The 15,675-nt window shown below is 35.3% G+C and overlaps 1 protein-coding gene across 2 annotated transcripts in view; it reads left to right on the plus strand.

Moving 5' to 3' along the window:
• Positions 1-15,473, plus strand: part of SECISBP2L (SECIS binding protein 2 like) — a 48,637-nt gene extending 33,164 nt beyond the window's left edge. For both annotated transcript variants that reach the window (XM_015596052.2, XM_006920383.3), the window contains exons 15-18: positions 10-230; positions 1,207-1,361; positions 4,525-4,744; positions 11,117-15,473. In XM_015596052.2, coding sequence (XP_015451538.1) covers positions 10-230; positions 1,207-1,361; positions 4,525-4,744; positions 11,117-11,808 — 1,288 coding nt within the window. In that variant the 3' untranslated portion in view covers positions 11,809-15,473. The remainder of the gene's footprint in view (positions 1-9; positions 231-1,206; positions 1,362-4,524; positions 4,745-11,116) is intronic.
• The last annotated feature ends 202 nt before the right edge of the window (positions 15,474-15,675 follow it).

Here is a 15,675-nt window from a genome sequence, read left to right on the forward strand (position 1 = left end):
CTTTTATAGGTACTGCAATCAGGTTCTTTGTAAAGAGATTGATGAGTGTGTGACTCTTCTTCTTCAAGAGCTTGTCAGTTTCCAGGAACGCATCTACCAAAAGGATCCTGTAAGAGCAAAAGCAAGGAGACGTCTGGTTATGGGTCTAAGGGAAGTTACAAAACATATGAAGTTAAACAAGATCAAATGTGTTATAATTTCTCCAAACTGTGAAAAAATCCAGTCAAAAGGTATTTTACTTCAGAAGTGTTTTGGTAGTTATTTAGTATAATTATAAGATATACAGTGAATTTTAAAGTGGAAGTTATATGTCTTAGCAGTGTATAAGGCTAAAATATAGTATTGAGCCTGAGGAAAGAAAATGAAATCTTTCTGTACCTGAAATTAAGTAATAAAATTGAGATTGGATTGTAAAGAACATCTTCATCTGTGAACACTAGTGAAGGATTTAAGTTGGGCCAAACAAGTGTACCCTCCGTGTAATCAGTGGGGCCTAATAAGAGTGTGTTTCTTTACCTCTGCAAGTATATTCTGCTTTTTACATTTTTATATTACCTTTCTTTAATGGCCCTTTTCTCTTAAAAAAAGATTCAGAAAAAGATAAAGGTTTCTGCTTCTGCTTATGGTGATTTGTCTCTTAGAAACCAACAGTTACATACAGAGGTTCTCGGTTAAGCCGGCATGCAAGTACTTTGTACTATGTTAGGTACCCTTACTTGTTCTTTTTCGTGAAGGAGCCACTTCAGGTGATTGGAGTAGACAGATGCATCAAGTAGCAGTAGCAGGCATTTTCTCCAAAGGAGAGAAATACCAATAAAAACAGTATTGTATGTAGTCTTATTACCTGTGATAGGTTGCTACTTGATCTGAGAGATTGGATAAAGGAATCAGCCACTATTAACCATTTTAATTAACTTTTTAACAAATATTTATTGAATTGAAATTTCTCTCTTTATGCTAATCCCTGTGGAGAGACAAAAATACTAACATTGAAGGAATTTGGAATTTAATTGGGGAGAAAGAAAGTATGTACATATATCCATATATAGTATAATTCAAATAGGAAAATGTGCAGAACAGCATAAGTGCCACAAGCATTTGTAGAATCCTTTGCTGCTGTGTTTTATGCTTTAGCTGTTGGGTGCTAAAATAGCTCTATTTTGGAAATAACTAAATTAAAACCTTTACATGGGCTTACTTTCTCAGGTGGCCTGGATGAGGCTCTCTATAATGTTATAGCGATGGCACGGGAACAAGAGATTCCCTTTGTGTTTGCCCTTGGAAGAAAAGCTCTAGGACGCTGTGTGAACAAGCTGGTTCCTGTTAGTGTAGTGGGAATCTTCAACTACTTTGGTGCTGAGGTAAGACTAGAAGACATATACCCCTCCCTAACCCCAACCCCACCTCCAGACAGTACATTTTTTGTTGACACATGCCAGTGTTGTTTAAGCATTTGAAGATGATGACTCTCCAAGAGTGGAAAATTCTTGAGTATTATTACATTTCCTTTTTTAGTGTTTAACCTTTACATAAGTTAATCCTACAGCATTTTGAAAACATTTTTAGCTCCTATTTCTGCCAGTGTTTTTTTTCTTCTGGGTTCAACTATGTAGTACTTAATAATTTATTTAACTGCTGGGTAAAGATTATCCGATATTATACAATGTAAAATAATTTTCTTTAATCTAAATGTTGGTTATATTTTATGCTATTAGGAGTCAAGAGAGAAAAGAATCCTTTAACTGGAGAGGATTTCCCTTTATAAATGAAATTTCTAAACCAGGCATTAGAATAATTCTGCACCCATGCCACCTTCCTCTCATAGTCAGCAAGTATAAAGCTGTGCCCATAGAAGCCGATAATATAAAGATTATTTATTTAGAGTAATGCTTATTAACTGATGTTTTTAAGACTTTTTTGTTGATTCTAAAGTATTTTGGACACCACTAATGAATTGTTTTCCCTCTTCTCACCTATTCTATTTATATATATTTAAGTGTCCTTTCCTATCCAGTAATCAGGTTTGCATACCTCCATTCCCCTATCCATTCAGTTTTTCCCCAATCACCTATGAAATTATCTACCTACTCACCTATTCTCTATGAATATATAATTAATATTTGTGCTTGCTGTAGTTTGTGTTTCTTTCCCCCTCGACTGTGAGTTCCTTGTGGGCAGGCCCCTTTTCTTTGTATCCCTGGCACTTTTCACACTACTTGAGTATGAATAGGTGATAAATGCGTCTTTAATAAATTCTGTGGTAGATGTATTTCTGCCTGAATGATATGTGAGAATTTGGGTGATAAATACCTCCATGGGAAAGAAGGATCACATATAAGACACCTGATTAAAATGTACTCCTTTTTTGTTCACTGTTAGAGTTTTATGGAACATGAATGGGATCAAGGTCAGGAAAAGTTTACATGTTGTTTTCAATTGTATTGACTTCCTACTGAATTATATATATACTAGGTTATTTTTATGCTTGCCAGTTTTGTGTGTACATTGTTTTACTTGCCTTCTACTCTTTTGAGGTAGGTAAGTTATTGTTTAAACCAAAATACACTGTTAAAATGGAGGTAAAGGAAATATTGATATATTATCCATTTGCAGTAATGTCATAGTGAACCTAAGTTATTTTTACCATCTGATAAAACTAACCTTTGAATTAACCTTCCTGTCCTTACACTGACATTCAAGGCTTATCTCTTCATTGATAGTTTCTTTCTTCAATTTTATTTTCTTCTTTTTATATTCTTTTATTCCCAGCAATTTGTTTTATTTATATTATAAAACCAATGTTAACTCAAAATCACATATCTACATGCTTATTTTCTTTTTATTGGCTTGTTAAACATTGCAAGCAAATATTTATGTAGTCGATTACATATAACACATAGGGGCTGTTTTTAACAGAATCCATCTTCCCTTTTTTAAAATAAGTAAAGCCTGAACATATTTTTCATATTACTGGTAGTTAACACCATCCTCCTAAAAAATTTAACACAGCAACAGCGTTTATCGTACCTGCTACTTTAAACAGTTTGAACTGCAGCTGGGTAAAGCATGCGGCTTATGTTTTTCTTAAGTTTAATTTTCAGAGATATTATTTCATAGCAATATGACACTTTTTTGCCATGCTTTCATCTTGTTATGGTTTATACTTAAATGACAGTGCCTTGGTAAGAGAAAAAAAATTGTGTGGCGCTTTTTCTCCTTTTGTCTGAAAACATAATTTTATATGTAAAATTGAATGTATTCTTACAAATGTCCAGGTCATGTTTACCATCTGAAATTTTTTACTTAATGTATGAGTGTTTTGCATTGTGATACTAAATCAGGACATTAAACAGGAGTAGAAGGTTGTTGAATTATGATGTAAGAACTACTAAAAGTTGTTTTTTGATTGTCTCTCTGGTGGCTATGGACGCTCCAGTTTTCTTTGGACATCATTAAACATGATTTTTAAAGTACAACTTTAATACTGTATGAATTTTGCCATTTTTATGAACATGAGTATGCTCTATCACCTAATATTTCACCAGAATTATTAATTCCATTCATATTTATTTCTATTTCACTGATGGAAGAACTTCTGGTTATTTAGCTCCCCACTCTACTTCCAGGCTCTTTATTCTATTTTCATAGTTTGCCTTTGTCCCAGTATCTTTGGCTTGTCTGTCTTATAAGTGTCATATTTTCATCATCTTCAAGGCCCCCGCTAGCCATATCATCACTGACTTATTTTTAGTCTCCTTCAACTTTTTTCCACAAAGAAACATTACAGGAAACTTTTAGTTCTTGTGGAGAGTGCCATCTTCTTCTACATCTTTGGACATCACCCTCCATACATTCGTTCCTTTATGTTCTAACTCACATAAGATTATTCATTGCTCCCCAAAGGAACCTTGTACTTTTTAAAGTCTGTATCTTTATTCATAGTTTTGCATGCTTAAGAATGCACTATTTCCATCTCTCAAAATTGTACCTATTTTTCAAGGCCTTTATCAGATGTCATATTACTTCATGAATTTCTCACTGATGCCCAGCAGTTAGATTTAACATTTTCTGCAAAGGCCAAAACACTTTGTACATCTCGAGGTATTAAAGATACTGTGCCTTAAATCATAGCTGTGTCTTATTTTCTCCTTCCAGCCACATGGAATTTTCCTTGAGAGCAGAGTGGTGTTCTAGTGGTCTTTGTACCCACTCTAAGTGTCAGGTGCTAAAGGGTGCAGTTGTTGAATTGATAAACTCTACAAGAACTTTGAATATATCACACTTAGTGACTAGTATTGAATCAAGAAATTTTCTCAGTCTCGTGATAATTAAATAAACAATGTATTTATAAGGCTATAAATACATTGTACAGAGTATTTATAAGGCTCTGTGGTTTGCATACCATTTGGACTTTGTGCTGATTGAAAGTGTATCTGATTCTGAAACAGTAGAGATATTTATTGCTAATATTAGAAATAAAAAGTTTAACAAAAAGTGGGCTAATCAAAATCTCTTTCTTTTTAGAGCCTGTTTAATAAGTTGGTAGAACTCACTGAGGAAGCCAGGAAAGCATATAAAGATATGGTTGCAGCCATGGAACAAGAGCAGGCGGAGGAAGCCTTAAAGAACGTGAAAAAGGTGCCCCACCACATGGGGCATTCTCGGAATCCCTCTGCGGCAAGCGCCATTTCTTTCTGCAGTGTTATTTCTGAACCCATCTCTGAAGTAAATGAAAAGGAGTATGGTAAGTTGTTACATACCATTTTAAATGACTTAAATTTTGAAATAATTCTAGTGATTAAGATCATTCGAAAATGATTTTCCATGCCATCTTTCATTTTTATCTTTGTAATTATTCAAAATTTCCTGAAAATTTTGGTTTAAAGGTTGCATTAAACATGTCCATTAAAAATTAAGAGAATATTAAGAGAATATTTGGGGCTGAGGCTTTCTTTGAGACCCTGGCAGTTAGTCACATTTCCAAAATCTTTAAAAAAGAAAAGAAAAACCTTAAAGAGATTGAAAAAGCAAAATGCACTGTAGTTGTGACCTATAACTTAGTAAGTTCTGGGAAGTTTTATTTTAATACTTTATACTGAATTATTAAAATTTTGTATTTTCTAAGTAAATAGACAACGTGGATACTATTAAGTCTAAGCTTATAAAACTAGGCATATGGCATTCATTTTGAGTTAAATCTGATCGTAGTCAAAAAAGAAGTTGGACTAGATAGCAGCATTTATGGGTAGTGTTTAAAGTAACGTTATTTGCTACACTCTACATGTTAGTATTTTTCTTGCCTTGTTTCTATAGCACTTTAAACACTTAAGTCCTTTACATTTTTTATCTAGTTTCTGATTGGTTTCCCTAATTTTTTTTCTTTTTAAAAATAGCATAACCACCTCCTTCAACTTGACTTTTACCTGGGGGTTTACCAAATAGCTTGTTGCCACCTAAAGTTTAACATGTAAGAACTGAGTCCTCATCTTCTCCCTTTCTTCTCACACTCCCTTTCCTGGTCTTTCTGGCTGTGATTGTAATTAAATGTTCGGAATGCTTTGGACAAAGCTACAGACCAGAGACAAAATAATTAGTTATTGTGAGCCTTTAGGAAACTGTTGGTCAAGTTTAGGTGGTACTGGCATAGAGGCAGACATATTTCTTTGGCTGGAATGATACTAGTTGCAAATAAAGAAGATAACGTGCCAATTTGTAAATGAGATCATGCTATATAGTATGCCAGATCTCAAAGGCAAGCTGCAAGGTAAATTCATAAAGCTGTGGATTTGGGCCCATGAAAAGAAAAGCTATGAACAGAACCTCTCAGAGGTTTAGAAGATGTTTTCAGAAAGCACCAGATTTAAACTGTTCAGTGATTGAAGCCTTGACTTTTTACACTCTGCTTGAGCTCTTTACGGATAATTGATTAATTTCTGCCTCAGATTTCTCATTAGTAAAATAAGGAAGGTTTGTCTAGGTCATCTGTAAGGTTCCATTCAAAACAAAAATCCTGTGGGCTAATGGTTGAATCCTAAGGAGGGATTTAGAACCTTAAAGATTCTGGCCTTATGAGCTGGTTTATCTGGGAACCAAGAAAATTGAGTGGAAATAATCATAGGTAACATTGAGAACAAAGTATAAAGTTACTCTATCTATATCAGATGCATTCAGCAACAAACAAAACCTAGTAAGGGGGCCTAGGAAATTAGGTTATTTAATTTAATTTCACAATGTCACTAAGTTCCCCTAGCTCTTCCCTTCTTTCTGTTCTTTTATTCTCAGTCTGTGGCTTCTTATTCTTGTGCTTATCATTTCATCTTTAAAAGTGTAGCTGCTGTGGCTCTGGACCTCACAACAGTGGTCAAAAACATTAGGTTGAGGCAGTGTGCTCCTTTTATCAGTGAAGGAAAACATTTTCAGAAGACTTCCTCTTCTTGTTCATTTGTCCAGAGCTGATCATGTGACTACATTTAGCTGCTTGCAAGGGAGGCTTGGGCAAGAGACTTATTGCAAAGGGGAATAGGATAGCCACGATGATCTAAGAACTGTTTTAATTCATCCCTTGGGACTGAGTTCAAGTCCATCTGAAATTTGAGGGTTCTGTTGGCCAGAAAGAAAATGGGGAATGATTGTTGGGTAGACTATAAATAGCGGTTTTTATGCCATCCTGGTACAAGATTGTTAAAATGTTTTCTTTTGATTTCCATGGTTTAGAGAAAAAACAAGGCTGTAAAAGGGATGCTAATTATTGGTAGAACAGAACGTCTTCTATGGTAGCCCAGTCTTACTGTCCTTTGTGTACACCTTAATTGTGCTCTTTGCTTGTGTTTTCCTTCTACCTGTGCTGAGTCTCAATTCTGTCATATTGACATGAAACAAATAGTTTTGAACATAAATCCCAACTGAACTGTAAGTTCTTTGAAAATAGGAACTTGGCACATAATGGACACTTGATATATAATAATAGCTCAGTTACTGAATTCTTACTATGTGCTAGGCACTTTTCTAAGCAATTCACATTTTTTAAGGCATTTAATCTTCTGAGTGACTCTGAGATAAGAAATATTGAACTACATTTTATAGATGAGAAAGCTAAGATGAAAGGAGATGAATGACTTGCCAGTGTCACAGCTGGTAGGTCTCACTGGAACCTTCAGTGTTAGTCACTGTGATGTGTATTTCCTGTCTGTTGAATGAATGCTCAGTAGGACCAAGCAGTTTTGAGGGGAGGACAACCTCAATGTCTAGTTCATCCATCCTATGTTTCCTGCTTATTCTCTGGCATCACGCCTTCCTCTATAGGCTCTTGAACTCATTGGCTCGTTCATCTACTCTATACAGCAATCTAAGACAGCTTCCTTGTGTATACTACTAAGAGAAGAAATACATACATCTTATCCTCTGACAAACTCACTAGTAACTTGAAAGTTAAAAAGATAATTTTATAAAGAGCCAATAAACAAAACAGGAATGCATAGAAGAGATTAATAAGCAAATATGAGCTTGATTGAATAAGTTCTGCAAAAATAAATAATTCTGCTAAAATAAATAAATAGTTTTGGATAAGTACCACTTCCAGGTTTGTCGAGATCTTAGATCTTGCCTTTAACTTACTTTCCAGTCCCTTCTTAAAAAGTAGATTTCTCGATGTTCTTTTCCGGCTTTAGACTGCCTTCCTGCAGTACTTCAGACCCACACCTCCCCCCACAGTCAGATATCTCCTGTCCCCTAGAGAAAGATGGCACTTTTATACCTACTATATTTCTCCCTATCGTGTTCATGTGTTTGCCTGCTCATCAACTGTTGATTAAGCCTCACCTATTACTTTAAGGTGTGAGTCTGGGTCCTCCCCTGTGGATATGTGACCTCAGTGGCTCTTCGATCATGGTAACAAGACACTCGATGGCTAATTGCAGAGTTCCTTGTGTCTGCTTTCCAAGGACAAACCTCCCTTTTCTCTCCAAAGGACCCATCTGGCTTTCAGCTCTTCTACTGAGTAGATGAATACTCAGGATCAAGTCTGGAGAGAGGTCAGCCTGGCTCTGTCTACTGACCTCTTTCCTTTTTCCTGTTTTTGACTCACTGTCAGAGGGGATGGTGGGACTTTTCCCAAGACTCCAAGTGGACTCTTATACTACTTTTGAAGGAGGAAAAAGATTGTCGGAAGGAAATGTAAATGTGCATCTGAAATTTTAAATTTTTTTATGCCTTTTTAAAGGGTTTTTTGTTTTTTGGTTTTTTTTTGCATAATATATATGAAAAATTTCATTTTAATGGTTAGGTTTTTTTTCCCTCCAGTACTTACTGTATGCCAACCATAGGGATACACAGATGAGCAGGACTGGGAATGAGGGAGGGAGGAGGAGGTGGGGTAGTAAACACAAAACAAATGCTTTGAACTGTATATGCAAAAAGTACTGTGAGAGTTCAGGTTAGTGACTGTTTCTCTTAGAAAAGTCAGAAAAGCCTTCACAAAGCAACTGACATTTAAGTGTCATTATCAAGGATGAGTAGGAGTCTGAAAGGTAAAGGAGGAAAACACATCGCATGCAGAAAGAAGAGCTTATGCAAAACAAGGAATTATAAACAGAGTGTGATTTTGGGAGTAGTGAGAATTTAGTGTGACCCTGAGCGTGGAATATGTGACTGGGGGTCAGAGTGAATGGGACCAGAAAGATAGATAAGGGTCAAATCATGAAGGGCTTGGCCATGGCAAGCTCAGGAGTTTAGATTACTAGGGTAATAGCCCATAAGACAGTGATGTGATCAGTTCACAAAACCAATTCGGAAGATACTATAGATATGCAGCAAGCTAAAGAAGTCTCGAGCTAAGATGATAGTGACCAAATTTAGTAGTTTTTGAGCTAGAAGTGACATGTTATAGTTATGAGTTCAGTGGAATGAAGGGATACAGTAAGGGAGAAAGATAGGGTCAAAGATTACTATAAGGTATCTTTTGCTTCGAGAGTGTGAGAACAATATTACTGAGAATGAGAATATAGGAGGAGGAATAGATTTTTTTTTCATGAGGTAGGAGCAAGAGTGGGAGGGACCTCTTCTACACTTTGAAGTAGCTGCAGGAAAGGAAGGATTTTTATAAACTTTGTGCCTTGACTTCAAGTACCCAATATGTGCTTCAAATCAATATATAGTCGATAGGTGACAATCAAGTCGAATATATTAATGAATAGTGCTTTATCACTACAGCTTAATCATTATACCTGTAAAATATAATAGCAGCTGTAATACAAGTAGAAGGGGATTTTTATTTTAAAAAATAAAGAAGTAGGAATACGTCAAACTAAAAAGTTTCTGCACAGCAAAGAAAACCATCAACAGAATTAAAAGGTAACCTACCGAATGAGAGAAAGTATTTGCAAATGATTTATTCAGTAAGGGGTTAATATCCAAAAAATAACTTATATAACTCAATGGCAAACAAACAAACAATCCAATTTAAAAATGGGCAGAGAATCTGAGTAGTAGACATTTTTCCAAAGAAGACGTACAGGTGGTTAACAGGTACCTGAAAGGATGCTCACCATCACTAATCATCAGGGAAATGCAAATCAAAACCACAATGAGATACCACCTCACACCTGTTAGAATGGACATTATAAAAAAGGCAAAAAATAACAAATGTTGGTGAGAATGTGGAGAAAAGGGAACTGTAGTGCACTGTTTGTGGGAATGTAAATAGATATAGCTAATATGGAAAACAGTACGGAAGTTCCACAAAAAATTAAAAATAGAATTACCATATGATTCAGCAATTCCACTTCTGGGTATTTATCCAAAGAAAACAAAACACTGGTTCAAAAGGATATCTGCACCCCCATGTTCATTGCAGCATCATTTACATAGCCAAGATATGGAAACAACTTAAGTGTCCTTCGATGAATGAATGAATGAATGAATGAAGAGAGTGTGGTATGTTTACATATACAATCGAAAATTATTCAGCCATAAAAAGAATGAAGCCTTCCCATTTGCAACAACATGGTTGGATCTTGAGGGCATTATACTAAGTAAAATAAGTCAGACAGAGACAAATGCTGTATGACCCTAATTATATGTGGAGTCTTAAAACAAAACAAAAAACATCAAGCTCATAGTTACAGAAAACAGATTGGTGGTTGCTACAGGTAGGGGTTCAGCAAAATGTGTAAAGAGGGTGAAAAGGCACAAATTTTCAGTTATTAAATAAGTCATGGGGATATAATTTATAGGGTGGTGACTGCAGTTATTAATACTGTATTGCGTATTTGAGAGTTGCTACGAGAATAGATATTAAAAGCTCTCATCACAAGAAAAAAAATTTGTAAGTATGTATGGTGGCAAATGTTAACTAGACTTACTATGGTGATCATTTCACAGTCTATACAAATATCAAATCATGAAGTTGTACACCTGAAACGAATATGTCAATTATACTTTAATAATTAAAAATAAAGTGGGGAAAAAAAATAAAGAGGTGAGACAACTGTCCTTTGTCTCTTGATTCCTAGTATATTTTTAGCTCTAAACTGACTTACTGTCATTAAAAATAATTTAGATTATCACCACTGTATTATATATATAATAACACTCTTTTTTTGGCTCTCAAAGTCACTTGTGAAGTCAAGCCACATATATTATAAAACAAATTTTCACAAATGTCAGAAATGCATGGATGGCTTCTTTGCTTATAAGTGAAAACAAGTCTTGTTAACAGGCCGAAAGACATCTCTCAGGTAAATTTTTTCTTCTGGACATCTTGGCTCTGCTATTTGTGACTTGTGGATCCTGAGCGCAATACATACACCTCAAGTCCAGAAAAAAAAAAGTTAGGCAGTTCGATTTTCATGAATATATGGATTTTATGTACGAATGTCAGTAAACTATTGGTGTAAAGTCTTTTGCATTCTCAAGCTCTAATACACTTAATTTTTTCTCCTTTTTTAAAAAATCTTAAATGTGTATTTTTGAGAATTGTTTTCCTTTCATAACATTTGATCTAGTACTAGAATAATCTGCTTTTAGTTTTTCTAATCAGTTGGTGAGCCAATAAATTTCTTGTCGTTTGTTTTTCCCTCTTTTATGAGTTGCATGATTCTCATTGTTCTGATGTTTGCAGAAACAAGTTGGAGAAACATGGTGGAAACTTCAGATGGACTGGAAACATCAGAAAATGAGAGAGAAGCTTCCCGTAAACATAACAGCACATCTGAAAAACCCAGTAAACTTCCATGTGACACAGCCCCTGTTGATAAGCAGTCGTCTCTGGTGGCTACAGGCAGTACTACCTCAGCTACAAACCTTGGGAAATCAACAGTGAGTGACAAAGAGGAAGTGAAGCCGGATGACCTGGAGTGGGCCTCACAGCAGAGTACCGAGACCGGCTCTTTGGATGGCAGTTGCCGAGATCTTTTGAACTCCTCCATCACTAGCACTACAAGCACTCTTGTTCCTGGCATGCTTGAAGAAGAGGATGATGAAGAGGAGGAGGAGGAGGAGGAGGAGGATTATACTCACAAACCCATATCTGTAGAAGTGCAGCTCAACAGTAGAATTGAGTCTTGGGTCTCTGAGACCCAGAGAACAATGGAAACTCTTCAGCTTGGGAAAACCCTTAATGGCTCTGAAGAAGACAATGCAGAGCAGAGTGGGGAAGAGGAAGCAGAGGTGCCTGAGGTGCTGGAGCCAGGGATGGACAGTGAGGCCTGGACTGTTGACCACCCAGCAGGTCTGGAGGAGCAGAAGCCCAGCAATCGCAGCTCTGTGAACAGTGAGCACTCTGATGCTAATTATGCGCCCCCAGATCTTTAACTCAGGAGATGTCAGCTTTCTGTCCAACTGTGTAAGGGTTATAGCCATTATCTTTTATGCTTCATCTCAATATTTTGCACTGTCTAGTATTTAATATATGTATTTAATTCCTGACAGAAATATTTTTGTAGCTGTCTTTTACTTGTTATGATCTATAGCTTAGCTTTTAATTAGCATCTAGGTGTCTTTCTAAGAACTATGTGGAAAATTCAGAATTGTTTCAGCTTATTTTGTTATGGAAAATAATGATTGAAAGAAGAACAAGAATAGGTTTTAAAGAAAATAAGTTTAAAATACCTATTTAGAAACATTAGGAAAGTTAAAGGTCAAAGTTCTAAGGACAGGAACAGTTATCAATGTTTGCTTCAAGACTGTGCTTCCTTCACTCTGATTTGTCTGGCCAAAAAGCTGTTTGGACTTCTTTTAAAAAGAACTAGTGGTAGAGTTGGGGGGCGGGGTGAGGGGGAAAAACTGAGAGTAACTAAGTCCACAAAGTGTATTTTTGTTAAAAATTGATGCAACTTTTATTTGGTCCACAAATACTGGTGTCAGAGGTCACTGATCAATTACAATTGATCAAAGTTGCTATGGGCATAAACAGCCTCTAATACTTAGGCTAGCAAAGGTGCCACCGTGATAGATTAGAGCTAGCCTTACTTGTAGAAAGTGATAAATGTCTTTACTAGTGAAAAGTCACCCATGATAGGACCTTCCAGGTTTTATCTCTTATTTGCTTCTTACCTCAGGAATGCTTTTGTACATAGTCATATTTACACAAAGTTAGGCAAATTTTGACATTGAATAATTGTAATTGTATGACTGCAGCACTTAAACTATCCAGAAACAAAGTCTTATACTGGTGTGTTCTCTTGCGTGCTTCTTATTCAGGACCTTCTGAATTTGAGATATGGATTTGATGGGGTATCCAAACTTGTCCTGAGTGAAAAACTGTTTCACCTTTTAAAATATATATATAATATATATTATATATATATATATTACCCCTAGTCTTGAGCACCTGCCACGTAACACTAACCGTAGTTACTGATAGGAGGTCAGGGAAAAGAACTGTACACAACTTATAATGTGTATCTTGATAATTAAGGCTTAGAAGAGGAAGTTTCGAAGAAAAGAGAAAGTTGTTCTAATTGTGCTGAAATTATTAGCTGATTTAGAGTATGCAGATAAACACAGGTAATAATTCTTGATCACTATTATTTATCTCTGCCCTTCTCTAGGAATGTGTATACCTGCTTGGGATAAATTAAACTTAGTAAGCTAAATGTTTTATTTGCTAGTCAGTCACCACCTGGTAGTGAGTGACCTTTACAAGTTTATGTATAGTGGGAGAATTACAAATTACTTATTTTTCTGTCTTTCCTCCAGCTGACCAACACACATACACCCACACACACACAAACACACACATACACACCACCACCACCACCACCACCACCACCGCCACCCCCCCGCCCCAGTTTTACATGTACAGGCTCCCGTAAGCAGGCAAAGGACTGGGGAGGGTGGGTGGTTTTCCTGTCCTGGTTTTATGGAGCAGGCCTTCCCTCACAGAGGGAGAAGGGAAGAATTGGGCAGGTTCTTTAGGGAACTCTTTGGGACTACTGTGCTCGTTTAGATGTTTTATAATGCTGGCATTTAATTACTAGAGATATCAGATTCTTGGTCGATGATTTAGTATTTGTCAATTACGAAAGTTTAGGAACATTGCTGTGTAGAAAAAGTTAGTCAGGTTTATTAGTGTGCTAAAAGGGGACGTTACTGTCCTGTCTAAACTGTTCTCCAGTATAGATTTCTTAAGCACAAAGTATCCAGTACTTAAAGGAACACAGCATGTAAGGAATGAAGCCTCTGAAATAGTAATCATGAATTTATTTATATGTGGCAGATCTTACTGTCTACACATTTGGAGATGTTATCTGGCTTAAAGAAATGATAGAGTTTTTGAACTACTGACAATCTTAAAAATGAATTTAAAAACTTTTCATACTTTTTAATGGTGAAAATTTCCTTTGCTTGGTGTCAGTGGTTCAGAGACTCTTGATCTTGATTGAAGTTATGGTTTTTCAAAGGTTTCTTGAATTTTATATCTCTTCTGAACGAAGATTGTCATTTTAGATTTTTGACATTTATATGAAAAGAGAAGTTGAGGAAATCTTCAGAACACCAATATTTTTTCATTTTGCTAGAGACTTTAGAATTGTTCAGTTATGTGTTCTATAAATGATTTTGCATGTGCAGTATCTTCTGCCAGCAAATGGAAGGGACCACAGTTCTTTATAAGACAGGTCACCTCTAGAAGACGACCCAAAATTTATTAAAGGAAATGCTACTGTGTTGAAGGTATGCTTAAATAAATGTTAATAATGTCTTTATAATTTGTTTCCTTTAGATAAATTCTGGAGTTTCTGTATATTATATACATGAGAAGGTTTGAAAATTAAGGAAGTGGTTTTTTTGGATCTGGGGCGAGTGACTCTTTGGGGATCTAGAGGGAGAGCTAATGGTAAGAGTAAGGGTTCATCATCATAAGAAATAAAAACCATAGTGATTTTTTTTCTTAGTGTGTAGAGATTGTTTTACTGGCAATAATTAATATTAGATTTCTATTTCAATATATAAATATATGAATTACAGTATAAATTGCACTCCCCAAACTAGATATCTGCTTTAGTAGATTTGTTTGCTGTGAAGATTACTTCTCAAAAGACAAATGTTCCTATTAATTTTTGGTTTAAATATGTCTGTAAATGATGTAATATATTTCTTTTGACTAAACATGGGAAAATAATCTGTGTTATACATTGAAAAGTTTATAAAGGCTTTGACTGGTGGTCATTTTTGCAGAGATGGTATTTTATATCCTTCCAGTATTTGGAAAAGAATTAGTCAAAAGGAATTCATATAGTTTCAATATTGAGAAATTAATATCCAAATAATGTACTTGTCTGATTTCTTAATAAGCTGAGGGAGGTGGGCGGGGTGGTAATTGTAATGTGCAAATGAGTAGTGAACTCTACATTCATTTTTTAACTCTTTAACATAAAACTGTTAAATCTTAACACATTTGTTACTTTAATATATGTATAAAGAAGTATTACTGTTTGTAAAGCTGCTGTTTGCTTTAAAAAAAAAAACCTGTCACTTAAGTATTTTCTGTATGTTGTGCCAACACGTTAGAACATTAACTTATCCATTTAAAAACTTTATCTTTTTTTGATTTGAAAAACTTTCTGTGAAATAATTTATTTGCAGACATCTTCCTTCTCCCTTGCCCCTTCTAGCCTTCACACACATCACAGAATCAACCAAACTGTTTGCCTGATATAAAATCTGAATCCTAATTAATTATAAAAACTTAAACTTCGTTGGCACATCACACCTTAAAAGTATTTGTATTATTTTATAATTTAATTTCTAAATATACTACGTAAATTTATAATTTAATGTCTTAATTGTGATGCTTTAATAAAAAACTAGCAAAAATTAGTACCAGTTATAACAAGAAGGGATTTTCATCTTGTTCTTTTGCTGTATGAAGGATAATTGTTATATCACATATTAGGAGTAATAATCACAGCTTTTTTGCACTATGTAAATACTAGTGAATATTCTTCTGTAACTAATAAAATGATTATTGAAATGTAGTCTGTCATTTCAGAATAGGAACTTATGGAATTTATGACTTGCCCATCATGTAGGATAGAGAAAAAAAGTACAGCTAGTAGTAGTGCTTAGTATTCTCATGGTTTGCCAAAGAAGGTTGTAAAATCTGCAGGAAGGAATTAGTAGTAAAAGTCTCCATTTGGATTGGTTGGTGTGATCTGTGGCATGGGCATAGGCATCTAG

The sequence above is a fragment of the Pteropus alecto genome, unplaced genomic scaffold (assembly GCF_000325575.1).
Source record: "Pteropus alecto unplaced genomic scaffold, ASM32557v1 scaffold86, whole genome shotgun sequence".
Taxonomy (NCBI): Eukaryota; Metazoa; Chordata; class Mammalia; order Chiroptera; family Pteropodidae; genus Pteropus; species Pteropus alecto.